This window comes from Eurosta solidaginis, chromosome 1 (assembly GCF_040869045.1).
Source record: "Eurosta solidaginis isolate ZX-2024a chromosome 1, ASM4086904v1, whole genome shotgun sequence".
In the NCBI taxonomy this organism is placed as follows: domain Eukaryota; kingdom Metazoa; phylum Arthropoda; class Insecta; order Diptera; family Tephritidae; genus Eurosta; species Eurosta solidaginis.
In genome coordinates this window covers 136472866-136500331 of record NC_090319.1, presented here as the reverse complement: position 1 = coordinate 136500331, position 27466 = coordinate 136472866, and the positions used below count along the sequence as shown (strand labels likewise).

At 39.1% G+C, this 27466-nt stretch overlaps 1 protein-coding gene and 3 pseudogenes across 1 annotated transcript; 2 read left to right on the top strand and 2 right to left on the bottom strand.

Annotated features, from left to right (window-relative positions):
- LOC137237911 (WD repeat domain phosphoinositide-interacting protein 1-like) overlaps positions 1–27466 on the bottom strand; it is a 68590-nt pseudogene that overhangs the window by 22921 nt on the left and 18203 nt on the right.
- On the bottom strand, positions 5–6659 carry LOC137238636 (trans-1,2-dihydrobenzene-1,2-diol dehydrogenase-like). The gene is made up of 6 exons (XM_067763787.1): positions 6485–6659; positions 3026–3317; positions 2708–2954; positions 2307–2435; positions 50–174; positions 5–8 (listed from the first exon to the last, which is right to left on the bottom strand). Exons 1-6 carry the CDS (start codon positions 6597–6599, stop codon positions 5–7), a joined length of 912 nt encoding a protein of 303 aa, XP_067619888.1. The 5' UTR covers positions 6600–6659.
- On the top strand, positions 1138–2466 carry LOC137238637 (transcription termination factor 4, mitochondrial-like; annotated as a pseudogene).
- LOC137237905 (histone H4 transcription factor-like) lies at positions 25287–26859 on the top strand (annotated as a pseudogene).

The window sequence follows — 27466 nt, the reverse complement described above, 5'->3', positions numbered from 1 at the left end:
ACAATCATCTGAGTCCAACTTTTTCTCAATGTCATAAACTGAATCCAACGATGTTAGTGGCATAACGATAGAGAGTTCGGTGTGAGTATCATTTTCCATTTCTCCGCTGATACGGCATACTATTTTGTGCGTTTTCTTCCAATGTTGAGCCATGACTTCTGCCAATTCTGGAAGCTGAAATTATAGCATAAATAATAATTAAAGAGAATCAAGGTATTGCGGCTACAATTACTAGGGTTTCACAAATAACAGTTCAATATTTCACTATGCACCCTTTCTTCAATCTTAGTCAATCTAAATTCCAGGTCGATATGCTTCTGTAATATTGTTTGTAGTATCGCCATTATATTTTCGTTTGTTGTAGGGAATGTTCCTTCGTTGGTTAAGGAAGTAGCCGCATTATTCAAAACGGTACTCGTTGTATTAAGGAGGACTGAAAGGACGCGCTGTGTTGTGCTACATCGATGATGTAGTCGTATCCCTAACGTAATCAGCTGTTTATTGTTACGACGGTAAACCAAAAACCAATTGGTTGGCTACGATATGTTTACGACCTTAGCGGCACCAATAATTGATTGCATTGATTCTCATAAGGTTGGTCGAATCAGCTGTTATAAGGTTACCGATAAAGCACCAATGTCTGCAGCTTTAGTGACGCGATAAACGTAAAAAGCCAAAGCAAAGAGGATAAATTATGAAGAGACGTATGCTCAATGTTTTCTAAGAGGAAGTCGCTGTTTTTTTGGGCGAGATGTGCATAAAATGTCTTCTAACCATTTTCGTGGGGTACTTGCGTTTATTTTTCCGCCTGTATTTAATTAACTAATTAATTCTCTTTCCAAAAATCACAGTTGCATAAAGTATCTACACTGTAGGAATAAATGCGAGACAATTCAAAAATGTCCCTCTTTGAAAAAATTCGGCATATATTTTTTGATTTCTGGGAGTTACTCGCCACTCGTAGCAGACTGGTGGCTCTTATTTTATTTATCCTCTTTGCATTGTTGCTCAACACAAGTTTCCTGAAAGCGCCGATTGTGACGCAGCCATTTTGACGAGGCCATTTACAGTACGGCATCACATCACCGCAATCTGCTGTTCTATTTGTTTTGAACCGAGGTTCCTATAGCTTTCGTAATGTTGCGGAAATTTTTAACAAATTCCAATAAATATGTGCCGTTGCTTCACAGAAGACAGCAAGTAAGATTAAAATTAATGAGTTAATGAATATTTTTAATTTAGTTCATACATGACCAACAGCTATCAACACCAAGTACGGTGAGCACAGTGCTCGATGATGAAACACCATTGGATTAAGCGCACATAGACGAAGCTGTGAGAGTGAATCCTTTGTTGGCTAGAGTGTCCCGGCACAATGGCGTAATGCACATGAAACACTCATGAATCACGGTCTCAATACGAGCAATTTCCTGCGCATTGCAACCGGTAATCCGGAGGTGTTTGCACGTCCGACACAACGTCTAGTTGATGCAATGGAATTTTGGCGCAGCTTTCAATTCACCGAGAAGCTAATGTTTTTACTGCTAACAAAATATCCAGAACTTTTAGATGTGAACGAAAACATGCGTTTACGTAAACATATTGGTTATTTGAAATCATTTGCTGGCACTAGCAAAAATGTTTGGAAATGGTTAATGAATTGTCCGGATTTACTTGAACAGTCGGATCGACGTGCCGAAGAAAAGGTGACGTACTTGAAAGAGGTAATGCGTGCGGAAATACCTGAAAAAATAAAATCAGAAGCGTTATCTAAGCCATTAGAGGAGATACGTTGCCGCCATGTCTTTTCTTTCTTGAAAGACTGGGTCTATTCAAACCAAGACCACTTAAAGTAGATCCAGATGAGCCAACTAAGAATCCACTTTTATATCAAATAACCAATAAATCGGACAATGCATTTGCAACTAAGGTGTGCCATGTTACACTTGCTGAATTTGAAGCATTTAAAGACTTGTACGCACGGGAATTGAAACGAAAACAGGATGCTGAATACGAAGATGAGGATATGCAGCTAGTACGCGGGTATAAAAAGCATTGAAAAGCTCGTAGATATTTTTGTTAGTTACATGTTACATATATTAATTTAATTAAAAAAAAAAAAACAATTGTTTTAAAATTCCGATGTGAATTTCTTATTCGAACAATTTGCACAAATTTGTTTTATCCTCTGCGTAAGTAACGCCCAATTGTCTACGAATTTGATCCTCAATATATTACAATGCCAAACTTTCTTTATGATCAAGTAAATCACTTTGTGTTTTGTGCTCTAAAATGCAATGACGTACCTCTTCTGCTTCAAAACTCAGCGCTAAGCGATTGGGAAAATATGTTGATAAATCACTTTTTGTCAATGGAAATTCTTTTTCTTCACCATTTACATCTATAATTTTCACAGGACACCAATAGTACGGCACCTAGTTTCATTGAAAATTCCATAGCTCATATTAATTTATGTATAAACGTTTTTTATATCGTCTTTGAAAGTTCAAACCACATATAAAAGGGCTTTCACTATAAAGGGATCTTAATACCAAAAAGTGGAAGAAATGCCATGCGCCCGGTAGTAAGCCGACAGTTTTGGAGGCGAATTGATATAACCACCTCAAATCTTCAAAGAACACATGACCAAGAACAGTTGTTTGGAACTTTCACCGACGATATGTTTACGACTATAAATTATACTAACAGTCATAGTGCCATCGGTTCCTTTTATAATTGCTTTATTATCGAATCGTTTCAGACTGCTAAGCATTAGTTCAGCTTTCCGATCAGGTCCATAATGTAGCACAATATTAGCTTCTTCATCAATACCATCCTTATTCAATGTACCATTAGCCATGATATTTTGTGGGAAATAGCCGAATATCCACAATGCGAACTGTAAAGCATAGACACCCAATTCAAGTGTAACACCACCACCAAGACTGCGCCGCCTAAAAGGAAATACAAATTCAGAGATAAGTAATAAGTAAATGATTTACTCATCCACTCATACATCACTTACATTACACGGCCGACTTTTTCCATTGGCAAACCGAATCTGCAATTAACATTGAGCACCTCACCCAGGGCGTTGCTCTCGATCTGTTTGCGTATGTATTGATATGCGGGTACACAACGTGACCAAATTCCCTCCATAAGGAAACAGCCTTTGCTATGCGAATGTCCTATCAATTGCAACGTTTGATCCTCATTCATACAAAGTGGTTTCTCACAGAGTACATGCTTGCCATGGTCCAGCATCATGCGACTTATTTCCAAGTGAAAGGGGTTTAGTGATGAAATGTAGACAACATCTAGAATGAAAGAGACTACAGTTGATACATGAAGGTAAATAACAGGTAGAGGTTTCTGACATGCATCTTTTTGTGACCATACCACTTTTGTTCAATGCTTGGTTTACGTTAACCGGCAATTTATCTGACAGAAATAGTTAGTTCAAGTGTTGAATGAGAAGCGCCTGAATTACACGGGCAAGATTGTAGTTAAATTAAGTGGGGGTGGAAAGGAATAGGTCTCTGAGAGATTGCTACCAAATTTTTATTGAAATTTCAGGACAATGAGTCCTCACAAATTGGGAGATCGATCAAGCATAAATAAAACTTCAGGCCCATCTATCGAGATGTTCTTTATGTTAAAATGCACATTCGTAGTAAATTGAAACATCCAGCACCACACGACATTGACACATAGGAAAGTCGTGAGGTTAGAAGGCAGTTCAAAGGGAGTTCTCCAGACGTTTATGATATGAATTTCTTCGAAAGCTGAGGTAGCACAACCGAGCGGCCAATGCCAAAATACTGCTCTCAGAACCGTCACGGGCTGTCTTCTTATGTCCCCAGAATACCATCTACATAATGAGGCGAGAATACTCCCCATTAGGGGGAGAAATGAGATGCTAACCAAACAATTCCTGTTGAATTCCCAGAAACCTGGTCATCCCAACAGACATGTTGTTGTTGTAGCAGTGCTTTGCCCCACAAAATAGGTGCGATCGATCACAAATTGTCATCAATGTCCTCTAACGGGAGTCCAAGGAAACTTGCTGTTTCAACAGGGGTGCACCATAATGAGAGGGGTTTTAGAGGCGTTGTGGTTCCACATTACAATTGAAGATATGGTTGGTGTCATGTGGGGACACATTGCAAGCAGGGCAAACATTTTGTATGTCGGGGTTGATTCTGGATAGGTAAGAGTTTTACCTGTTACAGTATCCAGAACGAAGTTGAGCTAGAGTGACTCGCGTTTCCCTTGGGAGTATGCGTTCCTATTCCGCAAGTTTTAGGTACTGTTCTTTGAGTACTGGATTAAATGGGCAATTCCTGGCAAAAAGGTCCGACTTCTGGAGTTCACTGAGGACCTGCATGTGTTTTTTTGCTTCATACGGCTGAGTTGTCAGGTGCTGTATTTCCTAATAATGCTTACGGAGATGACTCCTTAAGCCCCTAGGCGGTGTTGGCTCATCAATCAGATGTCTGTTGGGTTGCCCAGGTTTCTGGGTATACAACAGGAACTGTTTGGTTAGCATCCATGAGGAGTTCGGGGTCGCAAAGCCTCTGCTGTTAATGAAACAGGACTCGCCACGGACAGGTGACGTTGACAATTGGGTTTGGAGAAGCTATGGTAATTCTTTACTTTAGCTCACAACTGCTAAAACTCGTCCAAAAATATTGCGAGGTGTCAAAAACGCGTTACGAACCCAGGACCACGAATCCGAAAGCGGAAATTAAATAATTAGTAAGCTATGGTAATTCTTTACTTTAGCTCACAACTGCTAAAACTCGTCCAAAAATATTGCGAGGTGTCAAAAACGCGTTACGAACCCAGGACCACGAATCCGAAAGCGGAAATTAAATAATTAGTGTCAAAAGATATTTCCAAAACCGAAAAATGGCCCTGGGGAATTCCGAAACCGGGGGTGGGATCCAAAGTAATTTTGCGCAGAGCACCTTTCCTGGGTGGGTCCAACACCGGTTTGGAGACCAAAACTATATCTGCGCAAAACACTTTTACCCAGCTTTTCTTGTGGGTTCAACAAAATCATCAAAATTACAACAACCACATGAAAATTTTCTAATTTGTGATCCTGGGCCCAAAGCACGTCTTTTGACACCCCTCCCAATAATTTTGCACGAGATTTAGCAGTTATGAGCTAAAGTAAAGAATTACCCTATGATTTAAACAAATTATATATTTGAAACAATGGAAACAACTGAAAATGTTACACGAATACCACTCTTATGATTTGTGAATCTGATTCTCAGGCTCCAAATAGTATTTTTTTAATATACTTGTGCATTATTTTTTTTACAATGTAGCTATTAGTTACTGTTAATTATACTTACCAACAAAGGCTTTTAACTCATAGTCAACGCCACAAGATTTACCCGTATCGCCAGGCGCGGGTTGTAGTGACACAGAAACTGGACAATAAGGAGGAACTTCAAACGTTCAGTTTGTTGTGGCGGATATATTTGCTCATGCGCTAAATACAAGTCTTTACGAAATGTCAGACCAAGCACGTCCAAATCCTCACGTCCTTGCGATCTTTTTTCGGGATCGATGAAAACTACCCCGTCGATAGGACCAACATGTGAAATGTGGTCGACGAAATCACGATGGGACTTTTTGGTGGTAAAGTTCCTTTAAACTTAATTCCTATTTTGGAATTCTTAGAAATATTGCAATCACCACCTTGATTGACCCACGGGTACCTCCGTAACGGGAGGTGGAATCCATAGTATTTTTGCGCAAAACACCTTTCTGCGTTGGCAACCTTCGGCCGCGCTTATAAAAAATAACCCTGGACTACGCCATGTCATGTCCGGGTGTGTGGTATAACCGTGGCTACCCCCACGGTGATGCACAATTTTTTTTGTGGGCACGAACACAACAACAACCACATGAAAATCACCAACTTCAACTGCAAATATCTCCGGACAGAGATAAAATTTTTACTTTCCGCCTTCGGATTATTGTTCTCGAAATTAATACGCGTCTTCTGACACCTCTCTCTCGCTATTTTTGGTAGCGTATTAGAAGTCGACCCCTCAACTAGACTAATACCATAGGGAAAAATATTCGCAACGACCACCTTCATCAAAGCAGCGATAGTCACATTTTTCGCAATGTTCATTTATATACAAAAACAATTACCCCACCTGATGCTGAGCGACTATTTTTTCTTGGCTTTCCAATAAACATGCATTAAAAGACAACATAAATTGAAACATTTTCTCCACAGCATCTTTTCACACAATCACAAAAGAAATTGCATGCACGAATTGAATTATTCACTGTACGCAGATGCTACCAAAAATGCAATAACCTACATCCATTAAAAATCACTTGATTTTGGTTCCTTTGTGGAAAATATAAATGCAAATACCGTAGCGCACACAACACTTAATTTAAATTTAGTTTTTATTATATCCTAAATTATTTGTAAATAAATTTTTCTTACTCTGCTGTTGCGTTTCAAGCTGAAAATAACAAATGGTGGATTCGCATAAAATTTTTGTGACGTATTTGAGGGTACATAGCATGTAAGAAAAGGCAAGCATATATGTATCGGGCATTTCAATTAGGCCATCTCATTCTGCCATACTAATAATTGTGGAACAATGTGGGATATTTTGTTGTTGGTCGCCATCTTTGGTCACTAGCTTTTTGCTGGGTACCCTGCAAAAACGCTCCACGTCATTTGACTAGTAATTTTACGGACATTGTCACTTTCTGCAGAGGTTATATTTATAGTCATGTTTGCATGGGCGTGATGAGCTTTTGTGACCAAATTTTCCGTTTCGTTCCTATTATTGTGATCGTGCATTCCGCTCCCACTTATAGGACGTGAGCATCGCACTGTTCTGCTCACACACGGCACAATGCTCGTCAAATGGCGGTCATTTCTTCAGGCATTTCACTCTATATTTTCGATTCTTTTGACAATAAAGTTTACTACGGTTTTACCATTTATATAACCGCCATATAACATGAATTTTACATGCAGATTTACTTTACCTGGAGCAGCCATATGAATAAAATATGAACCAAAAAAATTGAATTTTCAATCATTTCAATCAAATCAATCAATTAATACAGTTCATATAAAAAAGAAGTAAGTACTTTAATAATAAATAAACTCGCTTAATTGGTTTTTGTTTTCCAATTGAAATCTTTTCTAAGCGAGCAGAAAATAATTTTAAGCTTTAGAAAAAACTCCAATTATTTGAATAATCTACAACTTAAAGCTTAGTAGAAATTCAGATTAGGTTTACTTTTTTTCAGATCAAGAATATTCAAAGGTGTCGTGGAATCAGATTGCTGTCGTAATTGGTGAACTTAAAAATGTACGACTAGTAATTGAGTCAGACTTATTATTGTTCTAAATCTAATCAGCAATAATTCTGCAACCCTTAGCAGGAGTATTGATTGGTTTCAAATCTAATTCCGACAGCAATCGTATTACGACATCCCTTATTATATATGCATATGAAATTGCAACTTAAATTAATACAGTTGATATAAAGAAAAGTTATTATTTTAATAATAAATAAACTCGCCTTATGGCCGTTTTCACACTGGCGAGTTACCTCAAGTTTTACTTTAACTCAGTTGCAAGAGTTAACCTACACTTCAATAAACTTCAATTTCACAGTGAAGAGATAACTTTTCAATGAAGTCAAATAAAATCAGCTGATTTTAGTAATAAAGTACGGCAACATTATTTATTAGTGAGAAAGAAGAATAATAATCAAAACAAAATAGCAAAATGTCTGACCAGAAGCGCGCATCAAATTTTTCATCAGCAGAAATTGACAAATTATTATTAATTGTCGAAACAAAGAAAAGCATTATAGAATGCAAAAAAACCGACCGTGTTAGTGTCGATATGAAGGAGAAGTGTTGGGATGAAATAATGCTTCGTTTCAATGCCGAGTTTGGTACGGGACGCTCGAAGAAAGTGCTGAAGGATAAATATAGTAATTTAAAGAAATCGTTAAAAAAAACCAAATCAGAAGTGCGAAAATCCTTATATACTACTGGTGGAGGCCTAGCATCAAGCCATACATATTCTCCATCAGATGAGCATTTAATGCGTATAGTGCATGGTATGCAAACAAGCGGTAGGGGATCGCAATACGATGGCGACCACACTATGGAAGATGGTAATCATACTTAATATTCTATAGGATGAGCTGGTAATTATTTCTGTTTATTTTCAAACAGTTCATGCAAATAGTTTTGAAAACGAAGTAGTGACTGAGGAAGGGATAGTAGAAGTGTTAGAGGACTGCGAATACAAGGAAGGTATTTCTAATATTAATTTCAAATTTGACGACGATGTGACTTTTAACTATGTAATTTTTCTAGATAATGTAAACTGGAGCAAATATACTCCTAGTATGCTTAAAAGCGCCAAGCTGGCACCAAATTTAAGACAAAGCTCGAAGTCCAGCTGGGACGATTTGGCTGAAAAGGACTTGGAAATGCGTATAAAGGAACATGACATGAATGTTAGGCGGGAGGAAGAGGGACGTGCTCAACGGCTATTAGAGCATGAGCAGCGAATGAATTTGGCTGAAAAGGACTTGGAAATGCGTATAGAGGAACATGACATGAATGTTAGGCGGGAGGAAGAGGGACGTGCTCAACGGCTATTAGAGCATGAACAGCGAATGAGGCACGCAGAAGAAGAGCATCAAATCAGGATGAAGATTTTAAAAACTGATTTGCAAGAAAAACAACTACGTCTGCAAAGCCCAAAAAACGAATTGGAGCAGCTCTAGAGATTTTGGGAGTAGGAGGGCGTGTATGAGCGGGCACAAGAGTAGGAGTGTAAGTTGGGAGTGGGAGTGGGAAGTGGTAGTGGAGTGGGGAGTGTGGGGTGGAGTGGGAATTGGGGAGTGTGGAGTGGAGTGGGAATTGGGGAGTGTGGACTGAAGTGGGAATTGGAGAGTGTGGAGTGGGGAGTAGGGAGTCTGGTGGATTGTGGAGTGGAGTGGGAATTGGAGAGTGTGGGGTGGGGAGTGGGGAGTCTGGTGGATTGTGGGGAGTGGTAGTGGAGTGGGGAGTGGGAATAGGGGAGTGTGGAGTGGAGTGGAAATTGGAGAGTGTGGAGTGGGGAGTGGGGAGTCTGGTGGATTGTGGGGAGTGGTAGTGGAGTGGGGAGTGGGAAGTGGGGAGTGTGTGGTGTAGTGGGAATTGGGGAGTGTGGAGTGAAGTGCGAAGTGGGGAGTGGTAGTGGAGTGTATTGGTGAATGGAGTGGAGTGGGGAGTGGGGAGTGGGAGTGGAGTGGAATGGGAATGAAGAGTGGAGTGGTAGTGGAGTGTATTGGGCAATGGAGTGGAGTGGAGAGTGGAGTGTATTGGGGAATGGAGTGGAGTTGGGAGTGGGAGTGGAGTGGGAAGTGGGAGTGTGTGTGCGAATGCGAAAAATGTATAAATATATGAAAGCCAAAGTTCGGAAGGGACAAAGACGCAAATATACAACCTTGAAAATAATTTTAAATTTGTTTTATTTAACTGAATATGTTATTTTAGAGTTTAGCTCATCAGACGACTGCTCATCTGCGTAGGAATGTATCCTTCCGGCTATTCAAATAGTTGGCGGTCCACTTCTTAAGGCGCGGGGAAGCGTTGACTCTTCTATGTGCTGGAGTAGGATGCTGTGATCTACTGTGTCAACAGTTTTGACAGGTCAAGCGCTACGATTACTGTCCTATGATGCGATTCTTGCATTAGCGCTAATGTGCTATGCAATTTACGGAACCATGATGGCTGTCCAGCAAAAGGGGTTGTTGTTGTTGTAGCGGTACTTCGCCCCGTTCAAGCGAGACCACTACCACTGTTGTTGTTGTTGTAGCAGTGCTTCGCAGTCAGTGAGTAAGGCGCTGATATTAGGGCGGTATTCGCTGGGGCAACAGCTGGCAGGAGGGATGTAGATGTTGATGATTTCTAGGTTTGCATCACCTGACCGGACAGATAGGCCTTCGGTCGATGCCAGGAGCAAATATATAATATTGCACAGAGTGGTGTATGATAAACGCGAGGCCGCCTCAATTTCCGCTCATGCGATCTTTTCTGTGGACATTATACCCAGAACAGGTTTGCAGTGCAGATCTTGCTGTAAGTTTAGTCTCTTGAATCGCAGCAATGCGGATTTTGTGCCGCTTCATGAAATCGACTATCTCCGTGATCTTCCCAGTTAACCCATTACAGTTTAACTGCAGAATTCTGAAGTACAGCGCGGGAGACGTCGCCACTCTGGAAGTAAGTGACGGGTGACTACGCCTGGGTTGAGGAATGCCAGCACGCAACTGCTGTCTTGGCCCTGGGACTGGGCGTCCTTGGGCAAGCATTGGGGTAACCGGTAGATTGGGGTTTGCGACCTGGCAACATTGCGGAATGAAACCCGTCGGGGGGTTGCCGTCGCGGAGACCAGAACATCTAAGAAAGTGGCACCGCCCAAGGCAGGAGCTGCATTGGGTGGATGTCGCAAACATATATATTCTATGCTGGCAAACGGTGCAAACGAGGTTAGGGACTAAGAGTCTGTTTCCCTGACCTACACGATTGCTGCCGGAAAAGAGGGGGGGGGGAGAAGACGGGGGCAGGGGCTGATGCTCAGCATTGCTACCGACTCTACTACGAAGATGGCAGTTATGAGTGGTAGCAGCTGTTTGAGTTGTTGTTGCCATGGGGCGCGAGCAGCAGCGGGTATTTGTTGTGGCTTGCTGAGCAGCGGGGCTGCTGGAAGGTAGTGGGGGGGGGCGCTTAAGCATAGACTACGGGACGCCCTTGGGCGTGAACAGCAAGGAGCCACAAAAGATTTATAAAAGTTACGTGGACGTCGGGTTTTGGGGTCAAGCCCAGAACAACCTGTCCGATACAACCATCCCTTACACGAGACACACTGAACAGAGTATGACCGTCCTAAAAATATTCTTTTCCGGCAGATGCAGCAAAACCATTTCTCAGGACCGGGGTCAGCAGACGGACCCTGATTGGATTCGATACCTTCCCGGAGCAAGAGAATATGGAGCAGTCCCGCTGCAAGGAGCTGCTGGGAGGATGACAATTTGTGGGAGGGACGCAACAAATTAAGTGGGGTTACACTGAAATGACAGTCCTTGGTCGGAAAAAATCACGAGTCGCTCCGGTACATAGAACCGACTGCCACTACCACTCATAGGTTGTCATCGAAGGGAAACAGCTGCTTCGAAAGGGTTGGACCATTCAATGTGCCATTAGATCTGTTGGCTCCACATCACAGTTAAAAATATGGTTTGTGTCATGCGGAGACCCATCGCAGGCTGATTGATTCTGGATAAGTATGAGTTTGCTCTACTACAGTATGTATGTACATGTCATTATTTACAATAAGTTCGAAAAATGCTGATCAATTAAAGTAAGTATCATATGATTATTTCGGCTAATGCTTGGTAAATGATTGTAAGCTGGAAATTCTAGGCTGCTTCTTATTATGTCTTCAACGCCTGGCGAAAAAGGTGGAGGCTCCCAATCTCTATTCAAACAGCAAATATTGTGCAAAACTGCAGTGGCGACAACAATACTCTCAACTTTTGCTATATTTATTCGCAACCCTAATGATAGTACTGGAAATCTACGTTTCCATACGCCATACGAACGCTCAACGCAGTTTCTTGTTCTAACTAAGGACTCGTTATAAAGATTTTCTTCTGGACTATTGCATTGTGACAAAGGTGTTAATACCCAATTTGTATTTTGATAACCACTATCAGCTACAACGATTCCATTTTGGAATTCCCCATTTTCAAGACGTGCGCATATACGAGAATTTCGAAAAATGGTTGCATCATGTGCGGATCCTGGCCACCGCGCTACAATATCCAATATCTTGAGAGTGCTATCACAAAGGGTTTGAACATTGAAAGAAAACCACCCTTTTCGATTCCGATAAAGTTCAGCCTCATATCCTCCTGTAATAATACATTTCCAATAACTAATGAAGGAAACAATTTTCGAGTTAGTTTACCAGGTGAACTAATTTTTATATGAGTACAGTCCCTAGCAGCTATAACCCGGGGGAATTTAGCTATCATATAAAACTGCTTTTGAATACTTCGAGGTTCTTCATCAGAGGGAAAACAGATGATTTCTTTGGCAAGTAGCGCTAAGTTGTGGGCGACAACTGTAACTACGCGCGAAGTTGTTGTTGTTGATACTCCACATAGATCGCCTACTGTTTGCAGAAAACTTCCAGTTGCATAAAAGCGAAGAGTAACTAGCAGCATTGTTTCAGCGGTTAAGGCACTATTCCTACGTTTAGAAAAATTACAGTGATTTCTGCAATGCTACCAAAGTAGCTGCTTACCATTTCGTTTTGTGTTCCAGTTTATCCTAAATTTTAGCTAATACAGCCCAAGCTACTTCTTTAGTCAATCTAAACCGATCACGAAAATCCTTCTCATCATAGTTTGAGAACACAGTTCTTTCGCGAATAGTTTTGATCCTACGGACAATTATTCTTCTAGCAACACTATGATCTTCTGCATCGTTCATATCCTGCAATTCCTGATAGTCAAAACGGTCCATTTTATTACGGGCAACATAAAATAAAATTTGCATTTAAAATTTCTATTTAAAAGTCAACGTCAAATTAATAAATAAATAAATATGTATTTCAAAGTCAATCAGCTGATTTCTAACTAGAGCTTAACTCGCCAACATTGGGCAGTAAACTTTTAGTTAACTCGCTACAGTGAAATTGAGAATCAATAGTTAACTGTGGAATGTAAGTTAACTTGCCACTGTGAAAATAGCCCTTATTGGTTTTTGTTTTCCAATTGAAATCTTTTCCAAGCGAACAGAAAATAATTTTAAGCTTTAGAAAAAACTCCAATTATTTGAATCAATTTAAGTCTACAACTTAAAGCTAAGTAGAAATTCAGATTAGATTTACTCTTTTTTACAGATCAAGAATATTAAAAGGTGTCGTGGAATCCGATTGCTGTCGTAATTGAATTTGAAAGTAATAAAGTAAAGTATGAACTTAAAAATGTAGGACTAGTGATTGAGTCAGACTTATTATTGTTCTAAATCTTATCATTCAAGCAATAATTCTACAACCCTTAGCAGGAGTATTGATTGGTTTCAAGTCTAATTCCGACAGCAATCGGATCACGACATACCTTATTATATATGTACATGAAAGTGCAACTTAAATTAATACAGTTCATATAAAAACGAAGTAAGTATGTACTTTAATAATAACATAAAAAATATATTAATAGCTTTGAGCTATATTGCTGCAGCGTCATCTAAGTGGCCAGCACTGTAGCAAAATATTGTTATATTACATTATATTATATTCATAATAATTCAATACTCATAAAGTTTAAGCGTTTTTTGTTTTAAATTTACTGTCAAATTAAAATTTTAATTAATTTCACACTTCAAACGCCGCCGCAACAGCCTACACTAAACCAGTAAAAAAATGCATAATCCTTTTTTTAAGCTCTCGCTGCCGCAGTCAGACGTTCTTTATCTATACTGCGCCGTCGTCTTGTTGGTCAATCGCGCACCGCAATAGCCATTGGTGGGAATTGACATTCATCATAAAGTAGCGAAGGCACGGTCCTGCGTAAGCACATCGCTGACCTGTGTTGGCAAAAGATATGATGATACTGTCTTCGATAGTTAGTCGGAACAGCCGCTACTCGGCGAAGTAGAGATGACCGTTGTGTCGGTGGCAGCAGTTACAACAGCAGTTTCTGACTTTGCATCATCCGTAAAGTGTGATGAATGCTTCTCTGCCTTTTTCAATTGCCTGGCGGAAGCAATTTTTGCTACTTGTAAAGCTAAAGCTGTAATGCAAATAAATAGATGGGTTAAAATGGTTTTCGTATGTTATTCAATAACTCACCGTCTAATGCCATCATCACAGTTCAGACCCAGTTCGTTTGGTGCAATATTTTCGATTTGATGTAACATTTTCAAGTCTCATATATCATGAATATGTAAACTATCCGTTAGGCTCGTTCGATTCATTCGTATACTGTGTATATTTGGGCCGTAGACGCAATGGCAGATATTTTGATTCTTTTTGAAGTGTAACATTTGTAAACAGTTGGGTTTCTCTGCTGTCACCATCACCACTAGGGAGCTATTAAAGAAACGCTCGACCAAGATAATATGTTGCGATTTACGCGCATAGATATCTTCAACCTTGTCACAGTTATTTATGGACAAAATGCGAAAGTCATCTTTACCATCCAATACGGAAATTGAACTGTAGAGGAAGAAACAATTTATAAAATTTAATAAAATCAAAAATAATAGTTGTGCTAAAAAGGGGTCAAGTATTGTATGTTAAAGTATGGCAAAGTCTCAGCGGCTTTGTCCTGGTGAGTGAATGATAAATACCATAGATTGTTGCAGCAGATAACTTTAAATTTGGACTAGCGATAGACACCTCGTAGGTTTTGTGATGGCTGATGCGGTTTTCGCAGTTCTGTGTGTTTTACGTTTTACTATTTTTTTTTTGTAGGTAACGCCTCTGTTTACATCTGTTGTGACTTTGGATTACGTATTTTCGGTGGTCGTCCTCAAACTTTATCCGGCCCTGTAACTTAAAAATTTCTGCAAAACACGATTTAAAATAAATATCTCCTTGCCAAAGATATGTATATGTATTACCGAATAAAGCAACGTTCACAACTTTTAGTGCTGAGAGTGCTTTTTTTCCGCCTCCGCCAGCTCAGTTAAAAAGGTCAAGCAACTCGTCAGTGAAAATGTGCTTCATCACACTGCCAAGTTCGCCGGACGAGCTCTTGAGAGAAAAAAAATGTAATCTGCAAAGAGCGTTGCAACTTATTATAAATATTAAACCAAATATAAATAGTGGAAAAACTTACTACCGCGTCTTCGAAATTTTTCTCCAATATCTTCTCTTCGAAGTCAAAGAGAGCATCGATGGACTTCATTGGCAGCATCACAGCTAGATCAGCGTGGATATCCTCCCCACTTTCACCAGTAATTCTGCAGACCATTTTGTGTACTCGCTTGACTAGAACCTTGGACTCCCGTACTACTTTATGATGCGCCATCACATCCGTTTTGGGAATTGCCTAAACTTTAAATATATGTATATAAATATAAACGCATGCTTTATAATTAGTAAATGCTTACATTTTCTTCCAAGCTCTCCAGTCGCCTTTCAATGTTTGTTTGCTTCTCAAGTATCAAACGAAGCATACCCATAATATCTGTTAAAATAAACAAATTGTTTTGTCATTGGATTTATTATTAATAAAGTCTTTTTTTCCTAAGATGTTGTTCGAGTTTCATTTGAAAAAAGTTCGCTCTGGTTGCGAACTGGCACTGGCGGATCAGGTGAAGACTCCTCAGGTTTTCTGCAGCCTGCACAGAGGAGATTTCTGTACAGCCACTAAACAATAAATCCTGGCTGCAATGCATCGCATCCTGCAACGGCGCTATATCAATAGCATTATGCGGTGGTGTAACTGTTATAAAGAGTTTTTAAAAATTTTAAAATGGTAGAAACAGGGGATTACTTTAAATTTATAAATATATATAAATTTATTTGCTTACCTTGATTTTCACTGCCATTAAAATTAGTTGAGATCTCCAATTTTCGTCTCTTCACAGCCTGAGAATTAGTGGATGCCGTTTCGTCACAAAAGTATGAAAACTGACTGTGATGCATTGGTTTAACTAAAGGAAAGATATTGGGTAAGAGATTACGTGTTTACAATTATCTTTAATTGACATAGCTACCTTTATTTGAAGGAAAGGCTGGCATGGTTGGTAAACTTAGAACCTGGGTTGCTTTTAAAATTTTGCATTTGAAAACCTTGCTGTGCTGAGGTTGTGAAACTGAAATAATGAGAAAGTATGACGAAAATTGTATATAAATAAGAACATTTTGACACTTAACTACCTTGTTTTCTGTTTTCCGCTCGAGGAGTGGATGTTGCCGCTGGTGAAGTGAACGGCACAGCCTCCATATTTTCACGTATAAATTTTATTTCTAAAAAAAAAAAACAAAGTAAATCAAATTGTTAGAAAAGTTTAAATGAAGGTAATTGTTAAGTTAGTTCAAGTATAATTAGTTTACAAACTCATGAAAGAGGTGGTGTAGAATTGGAATTAAAATATTACTAGATTGGAAAGGTATGCAAAAATATTTATATTCAATATTTCGTTTCGGAATTTGTAATGGCTGTTCACTTAAACCGCTCGCAAGTAAGATACCAAGTGCAGGAAATGATTCGACAGGTTCGGAGAAGTAACTACTTATTTCTTTAAAATTATACCCGATAGCTAGCTCTTCTCCTAATTCCATACGAATATCTGTCACTTTGAATGGTCCCGTATCTCGATTATAACAAAATAAATCTTTTTATTTTTTAGGATTAATAATAAAACTGTCAAATTTAGATTTTTTTTCTTCGATTAAGCTTTTTCTTTCTTCAAGTCGTAAATATAACTGTTGCAAAATGTTAGTGGGGGACTTTATAAGTTTCTTTAAATGCTGCATATAATTTTCAAATTTTGTAGGCTGAAAAAGAGTCTAAAGGACCAATTTCTTTTGCGCAATCTGCTAAATACAATAAGACATGAATATTAAAACTAATTTTATGGTCCCCGTAAATATCTCCAAATAAATTTACAAATTCCGAGAATAATTGTTGCGCAGCGTTATTTTCTGACAAATACGATTTTTCGGAGGAGAGAATGCGTATACTGGTATGTAATAGAAGGAAATGGTAGTACAAATCATTATCAACACAATCCTTTAAAATAAATATTCCCGGAGTACAGTAAGAACTGTCTATATTCTGTAGACTTCCAAATTTTCATGTTACTAAAATTTTTGCAATTTCTCCCAAATTCAGACGGCACCCACGCAAAAACTAAATCAAACTTATCGTTCATAATACTAATGTTAGAGTTATTAACTAAAAGACCGAGCAACTTCTTAGCTACACCTAAATCCACAAGATGCAGTGGGATCTAGAGGAAACTGAGAAACCATTCCAAAATTAGCTGCTTCTAAAACATTTCCTTCTTCCCGAAAACTCAAACTGTGGTGTGCCTGATCGTTCCTATTCTTGAATGAAAAATCGGTTCTTAATACGCTGGAATCTTTACAAAAGCACACTGGTTTGTTTAAAGTTTTCCCGACTTGACAACACTTAGGGCAGCCATTATAAGCGTTGTGGTTTTTAACCCCCGTAATATAAGCTCGCGCGGGCGAGTCACAAATAAATAAACGAACGTCAAGCTTTTTCGAGACTGGATGCCCTAAACCGACTTTTAACCCATTTTTTCTTAATAATACTACTTCGTTACAAAATTCTTCCATAAAATCATTTACGTTAAGGGGTTTTTGTTTCCCTGAGAAGCAGGCAATAGTAAAAAGGGGTTCTTTTGGAAAATCTGCGATTGACCCAAGAATCGGCCACAAAACTTTTTTTGAGCTATTAAACACGTTCAATCCGTCTATTCCAACATCTATTAAAACCTCGTCTTTTTCATTCAAACATGGAAACGATTTAGATTTAAAATACGCTTGAATACCAAAATACGCGAACTTTCCACCCGAAATATTTTTTACAACCAAATTACTTATGCATGTCTGGAACAAAGTTTGTGCGCACAAAGGAAATTCATTGTAGCCCATTTTGTTTAATGCTACAAGTAATTTACTTATATGCGATTGACAAATGTTGCATTCCATTGCCCATGATTTTAATATTTTGAACTTGGTATCCAAACTTGGACGAAATTCGTTTTCATTTTCTGAGCAGGGGTCTGAATCAGAAAATGAAAAGGAATTTTTTGGGCAATAATTTGGCGTAATGGCGAAAGCTCCGCTCTTTTCACTTTCCATCTCAGCAAATGAACATAAACGCTTATAATTTTCCGCGCTTTGCTCACACTCTTTCTTTTGTTTTCTCACTTCATTATAAACTGAACGCTTCATATTGTATATTTCCGTTTACTAACCAGTTGTGTATTTTGAATTATAAATGATTCCTATATGTCACCAATAACGAAAGTGATACTAAAAAGAAAAAGGGAACAGAAGACAGTTATTTCAAATTGTCGTTAGAAGAAAAATATTGAAAAATATTTGTATGCCTAGATCACGTTGAACTATGGGAAAGTAAGTATTAGCTTTAAAAGAGTCAATTTACTATAAGGTTCATTATTTGTTTTTTTTTTTAATTTTAACTTTTGTTTAACTTCTACATATCAAAGCTACCTTCGCCACCAGAAAGAGTTACTATCGTCTCCTACGCCGATGACTGTACAATAATGGCCGGCCACAGGCCCAGGCCCACAGATCGATGAGCTGCAACAGAATAAACGGCTACCTCCCTGATCTCTCCAGTTTTTTCGCCTCGCGAAACCTTGCATTATCACCAAATAAATCCTCTGCGACCTTATTTACAACATGGACGTCACAAATGTTGACCATTTTGAACATCCACGTCGATGGCACTACGCTACCGACTGTCCTACATCCCAAAATCTTGGGTGTGACGCTTCATCAGGATCTATATTTTGGTGACCATGCAGCCGCAATTGTACCGAAAATCCAGAGCCGTAATAAAATCCTCAAATCTTTTGCTGGCAGTATTTGGGGAAATGATAAAGAAACGCTCATTACTACTTACAAAGCAGTTGGCCAGCCGATTGCTTGCTACGCGTCCCCTATATGGTCGCCAAGCGTAAAAACTACTCACTGGAAGAAGCTACAGGCCTGCCAAAATACCGCTCTCAGAACCGCGACGGGCTGTCTTCTTATGATCCCAGAACACTATCTACATAATGAGGCGAGAATACTCCACATCAGGGAGAGAAATGAGATGCTAACCAAAGAGTTCCTGTTGAATACCCAGAAACCTGGACATCCCACTGACATCTGATTGATGAGCTAACACCGCCCAGGGGCTTAAGGAGTCATCTCCCTAAGCATTATGAGGAAATACTGCACCTGAGAACTCAGCCGTATGAAGCCAAAAAACACAAGCAGGTCCTCAGCGGACTCCACAAACAGGCGTCGGACCTTTATGCCGGGAATTGACCGGTTAATCCAGTACTCAAAGAACAGTACACAAAACTTGTGGAAGAGGAACGCATACTCCCCAGGGAAACGCGTGTCACTCTTGCTCAACTTCGTTCTGGATACTGTAACAGGTTAAACTCTTACCTATCCAGAATCAACAGACAAACAAAATGTATGTCCTGTTTGCAATGTGTGCCCACATGACACCAACCATCTCTTTAATTGTAAAGTGGAACCAAGGCTTTAACACCCCTCTCATTATGGTCCTACCCTGTTGAAACTGCAAGTTTCCTTGGACTCCCGTTAGAGGATATTGATGACAATTTCTGACTGGTCGCACCTATTGGATGGGGCGAAGAACTACTACAACAACAACATATAATTTTCATATCACTTGTGATTTAATTGTCAGAAATTTTTGCTAATGCGATAGTTGAACAAATGTGCATATAACTCAATGCTTGTAGGGTACAATGTTCTGATAACTGATGAAACTCACACTGTTGGGGAACGGACCTAAAATAATTGAACTTTCAATTTGACATTTTCATGTAATCAAAGTTCGAAGTCAGCTGCTTTATTTATATTATATTGCAAAAAAGTTGAAAAGCAAGAAACAGCATAGGAGTAGCTGAAAATTAAAAAAAAAAAGTTGAAATGGCTTCTAAAAAAAGATTAAATTTATTTATTTATTTATTTATTTATTCAGTCTATGAAGATTCAGGTCTTACAGACTGCCAATAATGGTAGATACAAAAAATATTAACACAAAGATAACAAAATATACATGTAAATATATAGTTTACAATAAATAATAAGTTCTTATAACAAACAAATTAAAAAAAATTAAATACTTACTTACTTACTTACTTAATTGGCGCTTAACGGTCTAAACGGTTATGGCCGTCCAACAAGGCGCGCCAGTCGCTCCTTCGCTCCGCCAACCGGCGCCAATTGGTCACACCAAGGGAGTTTAAATCGTTTTCCACCTGGTCCTTCCAACGGAGTGGGGGCCGCCCTCTACCTCTGCTTCCATAGGCGGGTTCCGATAGAAACACTTTCTTGGCCGGAGCATCATCTTTCATTCGCATAACATGGCCTAGCCAGCGCAGCCGCTGCGTTTTAATTCGCTGGACTATGTTGATGTCTGCGTATAGCTCGTACAGCTCATCATTAAATCTTCTTCGGTACTCGCCATCGCCAACGCGTAGAGGTCCATAAATCTTTCGAAGAACTTTTCTCTCGAACACTCCCAAAGCCGCTTCATCTGCTGTTGTCATGGTCCATGCTTCTGCCCCATATAGCAGGACGGGTACGATAAGTGACTTGTAGAGTATGATTTTCGTTCGCCGAGAGAGGGCTTTACTTTTCAATTGCCTACCTAGTCCAAAGTAGCATTTATTGGCAAGATTGATTCTTCGCTGGATTTCAGTGCTGATGTTGTTGCTAATGTTGATGCTGGTTCCCAAATAAACGAAGTCTTTTACTATTTCGAAATTATGGCTGCCAACAGTAGCGTGGTTGCCAAGGCGCATAAGCGCTGACTCTTTGCTCGATGACAGCAGGTACTTCGTTTTGTCCTCATTCACCATCAAACCCATCTTTACCGCTTCTTTTTCCAGCTTGGAGTAAGCAGAACTAACAGCGCGGGTGTTTAGGCCGATGATATCAATGTCATCAGCATATGCCAGTAATTGCACGCTTTTATAGTATATTGTTCCAGTGCGGTTAAGTTCTGCAGCTAGTATAATTTTCTCCAGCATCAAATTGAAGAAATCGCACGATAGGGGGTCACCCTGTCTGAAACCTCGTTTAGTTTCGAACGGCTCGGAGAGGTCCTTCCCAATTCTGACTGAGCTGATGGTGTTGCTCAACGTCATTTTGCACAGCCGTATAAGTTTTGCGGGGAAACCAAATTCAGACATAGCGGCATATAGCTGACTTTAAAATATTTATAAAAGCGTCCCTACACATAGAAAAATCAAGCTCAATAGAAGATGAAATCTTATTGAATTCGTTCAGGGCACGTGCAATTGGCGCATTCCTTCCATAATTGGTTCTAATATTGATACCATAAAACAGGTAAACATTACGAAGATCCCTCCTTGGAACATTAAAATTAATATCCACAAGAAGGTCAGCGCAGTCTACATCTCCGTGGATAATGCCAAACAAGAAAGTCAAGGAGAGAATAGATCTCCTGGCTTCCAGGGATTTAAGATTCAAAAGAAGTAAACGAGCAGTATATCGAGGAAGAGGTATGTAAACCTTAATGACCGTAAAGCATACTTAAGAACAACTTTTTGAACTCGCTCAAGCCTGTTGATTGAGAATTGTTGGAAAGGTCTCCAAATGATGGTAGCATACTCAAGATGAGAACGCACGAATGAGGAGTAGAGTACTTTTAAAGTATACGGGTCAGAAAACTCCGAACTATTACGCCGAATGAAGCCTAGCATAGCATAGGCCTTGGGCAATGATGCAATCAATATGGTTCACGAACATAAATTTTGTATCAAATACAACCCCAAGATCTTTGATTTTTTCAACAGTCTGCAACGTACTGTTAGCGATACTAAACGAACTGTTGAGATTTGAACGAGATTTTGAGTAGGTTACGTGGAAGCATTTATTTATATTTAATGAAAGATGAGATCTAATGCACCAGGAGTAAAGTTTATCGATATCAGCTTGAAGATTAATCATATCGTTTGCGAAATTTACAACAGAGTAAACTTTGAGATCATCGGCGTACAACAGAAATCTAGCGTAAGAGAAGCATGAGCTAATGTCATTGATGAATAAGACAAAAAGTAATGGTCCCAAAATACTACCCTGCGGGACGCCCGATGTCGCCAAAAAGGGATCTGATGATACCCCATTAATAGAGACGGCACACGATCTGTTACTTGGGTATGATTTTAGCCACTGCAAAAAGGTCGAATGAAAGCCAAGGCAGTACAGTTTGTAAATTAGAACATCATGCGATACCTTATAAAAAGCTTTGGAAAAGTCGGTGTAAATACAGTCGACCTGAATACCAGATGAAAAGGCAGAGATAAAATATTCACTGAACTCCACAAGATTGGAAACGCACTCAAATAGCTTAGAAACGGTGGAAAGCTTTGAAATTGGCCTGTAATTGCAGACATCAGTCTTACTGCCAGATTTATAAATAGGAGTTATCGAAGCGAATTTCCAAGCATCGATAAACTCACCAAAGCTAAGTGACAAATTGAACATGATGTCTAACGGGACAACTAGGGAAGTGCATCCTTTTAGCAAGGCAGCCGAGAGACCATCAATGTCAGATTTTAGAGTTGCTCAGTTTCGAGATACCACTGAAGATATCTTCAGATGAAATTGACGTTGAACCAAAATTTAGGGACGAAGAAATTTCAGACGAGAAGTCAGACGAGGGACTAGCATCATGATTAGCAAAATTAGAACTAAAAAATTCAGCAAATGCGTTAGCCACATTGTGGGGAGTGTTAACAGGTCTGTCATTGTAGAAGACGGTGGCAGTCACCGAGGAGCGAGATTTCTTCGACTTAACGTAATTCCAGAATGCTTTCGGGTTAGACTTTATATTCGTATCAAAGCTTGTAATGTAGTTTCTGTAAAGAAACTTCTCTAGACAGTTGAAATCCTTCACATAATGTTTATATTTGGTAAGAAATAACGGGTTTTTGGTTCTTTTAAACTTTTTGAAGAACTTGTTTCTTAAATTCTTCAACTTTTTTAACCTTGTTGTGTACCATGGCACCCTATATGGTTTCCTTTTCGCAACTGGTACATGCCTCGTACACAGATCAAAGATAGTCAACTTAAATATTTCAAAGCAATGACCAACATCAGAGATGGAAAGCAAATTGGCCCAGTCTATTTGAGCTAGATCCTGATCGAGTCCAGAAAAATCACACTTCGAAAAGTTAAATGAAAAATCATCAATTAAAGAGCGAGCTCCAAACTCATAAAATTCGAATTTAAGAATTAGAGCAGAATGGTGCATATCCGTCGGAGCGAATTGCGCATGGCACTCAGAAAGATTAGAATTTATGTCATTACTAATAAAAATTAGATCTAATATTCTATCGAGCCTGTTTTTGAAACTATTGATTTGATGCAAATTTAGACTTAAGATATTATCGATAACGTATGACTCAAAAGACTTAGTAATATTATTAAGTAATAGGCCTGACGCAGAGTAACTATGAGACCAAGAAATATCACAAAGGTTAAAATCCCCTAAAACACATAAGTGATTATCCCCTAATTTATTTAAAAAAAGGGACGATATATTGTTAACATGAGCTTTGTAAATTTCTTCCAAGCTGTTCGGCGATATGAATGATGCAACCAGATATAGAGATCCAGACAGTGGAGAACCACGGACATTGACGCAGATCTGGTCAAGGATGGTATCAGAATTATCTAACATAATAAGGGAGGCATTATACTTGCGTTGAACAGCGATTAGTACGCCACCCCATCTTGAACGCCCAGTTTTAGTACAATCCCTGTCCTTACGAAAAACGACGAATAGCTGGGGATCGAAGAACTCAGCGTCGAAGAAATCCGAAGTAAGCCAGGATTCAACAATAACAAACATATCGTACTCCAATTGGCAACTAAATGCTCTCAAAATGTGCGATTTAGTCCTGATACCAGAAGCATTTTGGAAATACACTTTAAGCTGTTTGTTAATTATGTTCTCATTACTGCTGGAAGCTAGGTGAACTGGAGTTGCTTTTCCACTTGAGGAAAAAAAGGGACACACCAGCAGGCCACAAGTCTGGCGATAAAATTTTCTCATAAACAGCATTAGTAACGCCAAGCTTAAAGTTGACTTTGGTTATTGAGTCAACAGGTGTATCTTTCTTAACGAGCCCTTTGCATGAAAAATTAGACCGATCAGCCTTCAGATGCCTTGCCAGGTAGCTAATAATATCATTAGAAGAAACTGATGGCTGAAATGACGATAGATGAAACCAAATCATTCCAACGACTCCCAACCCATTATTAGCATTAGAGCCAACGAAATTTGGCATACGACGCTTGAAATTTTCAGTGCTATCTTTCAGCGCAGAAGGGGATAAAGATGCAGGCGTAGAAATAGATGTAGATGTGAACGTAGAAGTAGATGATGATAAGCCAGGTGCAGAAGTTGTAATCGAACCGACAGCGCTAGGCTGCTTACGACGTTTGTATGTTTGTTTGGTATTAACATTGTTTTTATTACCAGCGCCATCCATACAGGTAACATTAGAGTTATTAGCCTGTGATTTAAGAACCGAAGCAAACGATCTACCACTATTAGCAGAATTATTAACAGAGTTATTCTCATAGGTTTGAGACACAGCTGTGGTGGAAGCATTGTTAATAGCTATTGGTAATGAATAATTATTTTTGTTGTTTTCAACGTTCATAGCACTATTTTTAACAGTAGAACAAGCATCAACATTAGTAGCCATAGCACACGTATTAGCAACTGCTGTATGTTTAGAAGCAGCAGGCAAAGCAGAAATAATAACTACTTCTTCACTTGTCGTGTGTGACGATGAGGAAGTACCATTACAATGAGCAGCACCAATTATACCCACATTCGAACGAACATTGGAAACAGCAGCAATGCATGACTCAGCGGAAGAGCGAGAGCGACAGGTAGCCAGCGGCAAGTTACAGAGCGCATTCTGCATAGAGCTTAACTTAACTTGCAGTCGCTGACTTGTCGACGTAAACGATTACCTTCGTCTATTGATGTTTTAAGCAGACGTAAAATCTTCTCTTCATTGCCTTTTAGCACAGCAATATCACACACTAACGACTTCAATGTTTTTTCTATATTGCACAAATTATCGTGATTGTTTTTGTTTTGCATATCTTCATTGAGTGAACCAGCAGGCAGCAAGGGCAGGTCATTTACAATACACGATGACGCTTTGTTAGATGATGATTTAAGAGAGGCGGGCGGCGATCGAATCGACCCACGACGCTCACACGCACAAGCTTTACAGTAAAAAGCACTATTAGACTCTCTTAAAAAGTCTAAGTCAGTCTCCAAAACACCCACACAGGGAAGATGAACACTTAGCACATTGAACCTTAGGTTGAGTGCGCTCAACTCTAAGACCACAAATACAAGGCATTAGAGTAAAACAAGCAACTAAAGCGATTAACTATGTCACAGTAAATATAGCAACAAATGCAATTAATTATGTCACAGTACATATAGCAATACAAAATTGTTGCAGAGCGATTAAAAATTACGTCCGGTCAGTACGACTGTTCGATCGGATAATTGATGCTTCCGCCCGTACCTTGTCATCGGAAATAATGTAGAATGTAGCGCATTATTCGGTGATCATCGGAAACTTTGAAACAAATAATTTTGTGGAAATCAGAGGACATGTATATTATCACGGATACTATACTGCGCTTTTAATAAGAGGAAAATATGAATGTGAACAAAATCCGGTAGTAGTGCAGTTTAGGGGCCCCACCCTAAAGTTGGGCCAAGATTTTCGAGTGAGGTATCAAAAGACGCGTATTAATCTCGAGAACAATAATCCGAAGGCGGAAAAGAAAGATTTTATATCTGTCCGGAGATATTTGCAGTTGAAGTTGGCGATTTTCATGTGGTTGTTGTTGTGTTGGTACCCACAAAAAAAATTGTGCATCACCGTGGCGGTAGCCACGGTTATACCACACACCCGGACTTGGCATGGCGTAGCCCAGGGTTATTTTTTATAAGCGCGGCCGAAGGCCGCTAACGCAGAAAGGTGTTCTGCGCAAAAATACTATGGCTTCCAACCCCGGTTTCGGAAGTACCCGCGGTCTTTTTTCGGTTTTTCGTTAATATCTTTTGAACGGGTTAAAAAAGTTAACTTCCGCTTTCGGATTCTTGATCTAGACGTGAATACGCGTCTTTTGATACCTAACTCAAAAAAAAAAGGCCCAATTTTAGGGTGGGGCCCCTAAACTGCACAATTATCCAAAATCCTAGTATACCTAAATGTAGTGCGCTACCTACGCTGATAGACAAACTGCCCGAACTAAAGAATAAATTTTTATGTGAATGCCTCATTTGAGTATGAAATTCAAAAATCACCAAATGATACCAGACCAAAAGTACAATGCAATTGGAGTATATGTCGTAGGTTGATTGAGCACATTCAGACACATTCAAACAGAAAGTTTGTGGCATGCCACAATTGTGGTGAAATTTTCCGTACTAAAACTACACTGTTTGATCACCTACGTAGACAACCGGAAAATAATAGTAAGTTTATATACATATAAAGTTTACTGGGAGTGTACCATACAATGTTCCTAACGAAATTATGTATATTTGTGGCAACCTATTGATGATTGCAGAAGAGGAAACTAGCTACACATAACATAAATGTGATATTTAAGCTCATTAACTAAGATCTGTTCAAAGTCCGCCAATACTGTTTTTGATATCCTAGAGCACATGGGTTCGTATAAATGTGCTAAGTTATGATGACTAGCCGTTTATGGATTGCCACAGATATGTATGGGTCACCAAACATTTCACATTGGTTTTATTTACAGCGCATGAATTTCACTGCAATCAGTGCTTCGAGTATTTTGCAACGGAAAAGTTACTACGTTCACATTTCTTAAAACATGTAAATTGCTACAAGTGAAGCCTTTGCAATATGTCGTCTTCAAGTTCATTATCATTTCATTTCATCATTTCTTATATTTTTAGCACCAATTTGTGTTAATAATCATGCAGCACCTACGTCTTTGTTAGAGAATATCAAATATGATGCCATGCTAATGTCACAAACTTCGGAAGGTTGATCAACCAGCGGCTGTAGTAACACTAATACACGTTCGAACAACGCGCAGGAGTCAACGCCTCGCACGATAACACCAAATCCTTATAATGGTAAGGGATTAGCTTTTCGCATTCATTATAATATATATGTTTTTTTTTGTCAGATTGTTAATTTTGAAAATATTTGCCTGTCTATTATTGCAACTCGTTGTAGTGCTTAACGTACACGAAAGTGTTAACATACCCACAAAATTCAAAATAACCTCCATTTACAAATCAGAATTATGCAAATATGCCTACCAACGTTGTTGGACCTTTGGCCGCTGCCTCTAAAATGGTACCAGTACCAGAAACTTTAATGAGCCCGGACGTATGCCCCGCCGTTGTGGCACAACGTGTCACCGTCAACGCAATTAATACACAATTGTAAAATTCTAAAACACATAAAAACAAAGGTGATTTCACTCAAATGTCAATAATTTTTCTTTTTTCTAAATTGGCAATTTCAAAATTAAAGATAAATATTTTGAAAAATTTTAGGTTTTTCATTG

Coding starts and splice junctions, on each gene's coding strand:
- LOC137238636 (XM_067763787.1), bottom strand. CDS start 6,599: ATGCCCGATACATATATGCTTGCCTTTTCTTACATGCTATGTACCCTC. Junction 2,436..2,707: donor GAACCGATGGCACTATGACT/GTTAGTATAATT, acceptor CAATGAAACTAG/GTGCCGTACTATTGGTGTCC. Junction 175..2,306: donor TGAGTTTTGAAGCAGAAGAG/GTACGTCATTGC, acceptor CTATAATTTCAG/CTTCCAGAATTGGCAGAAGT.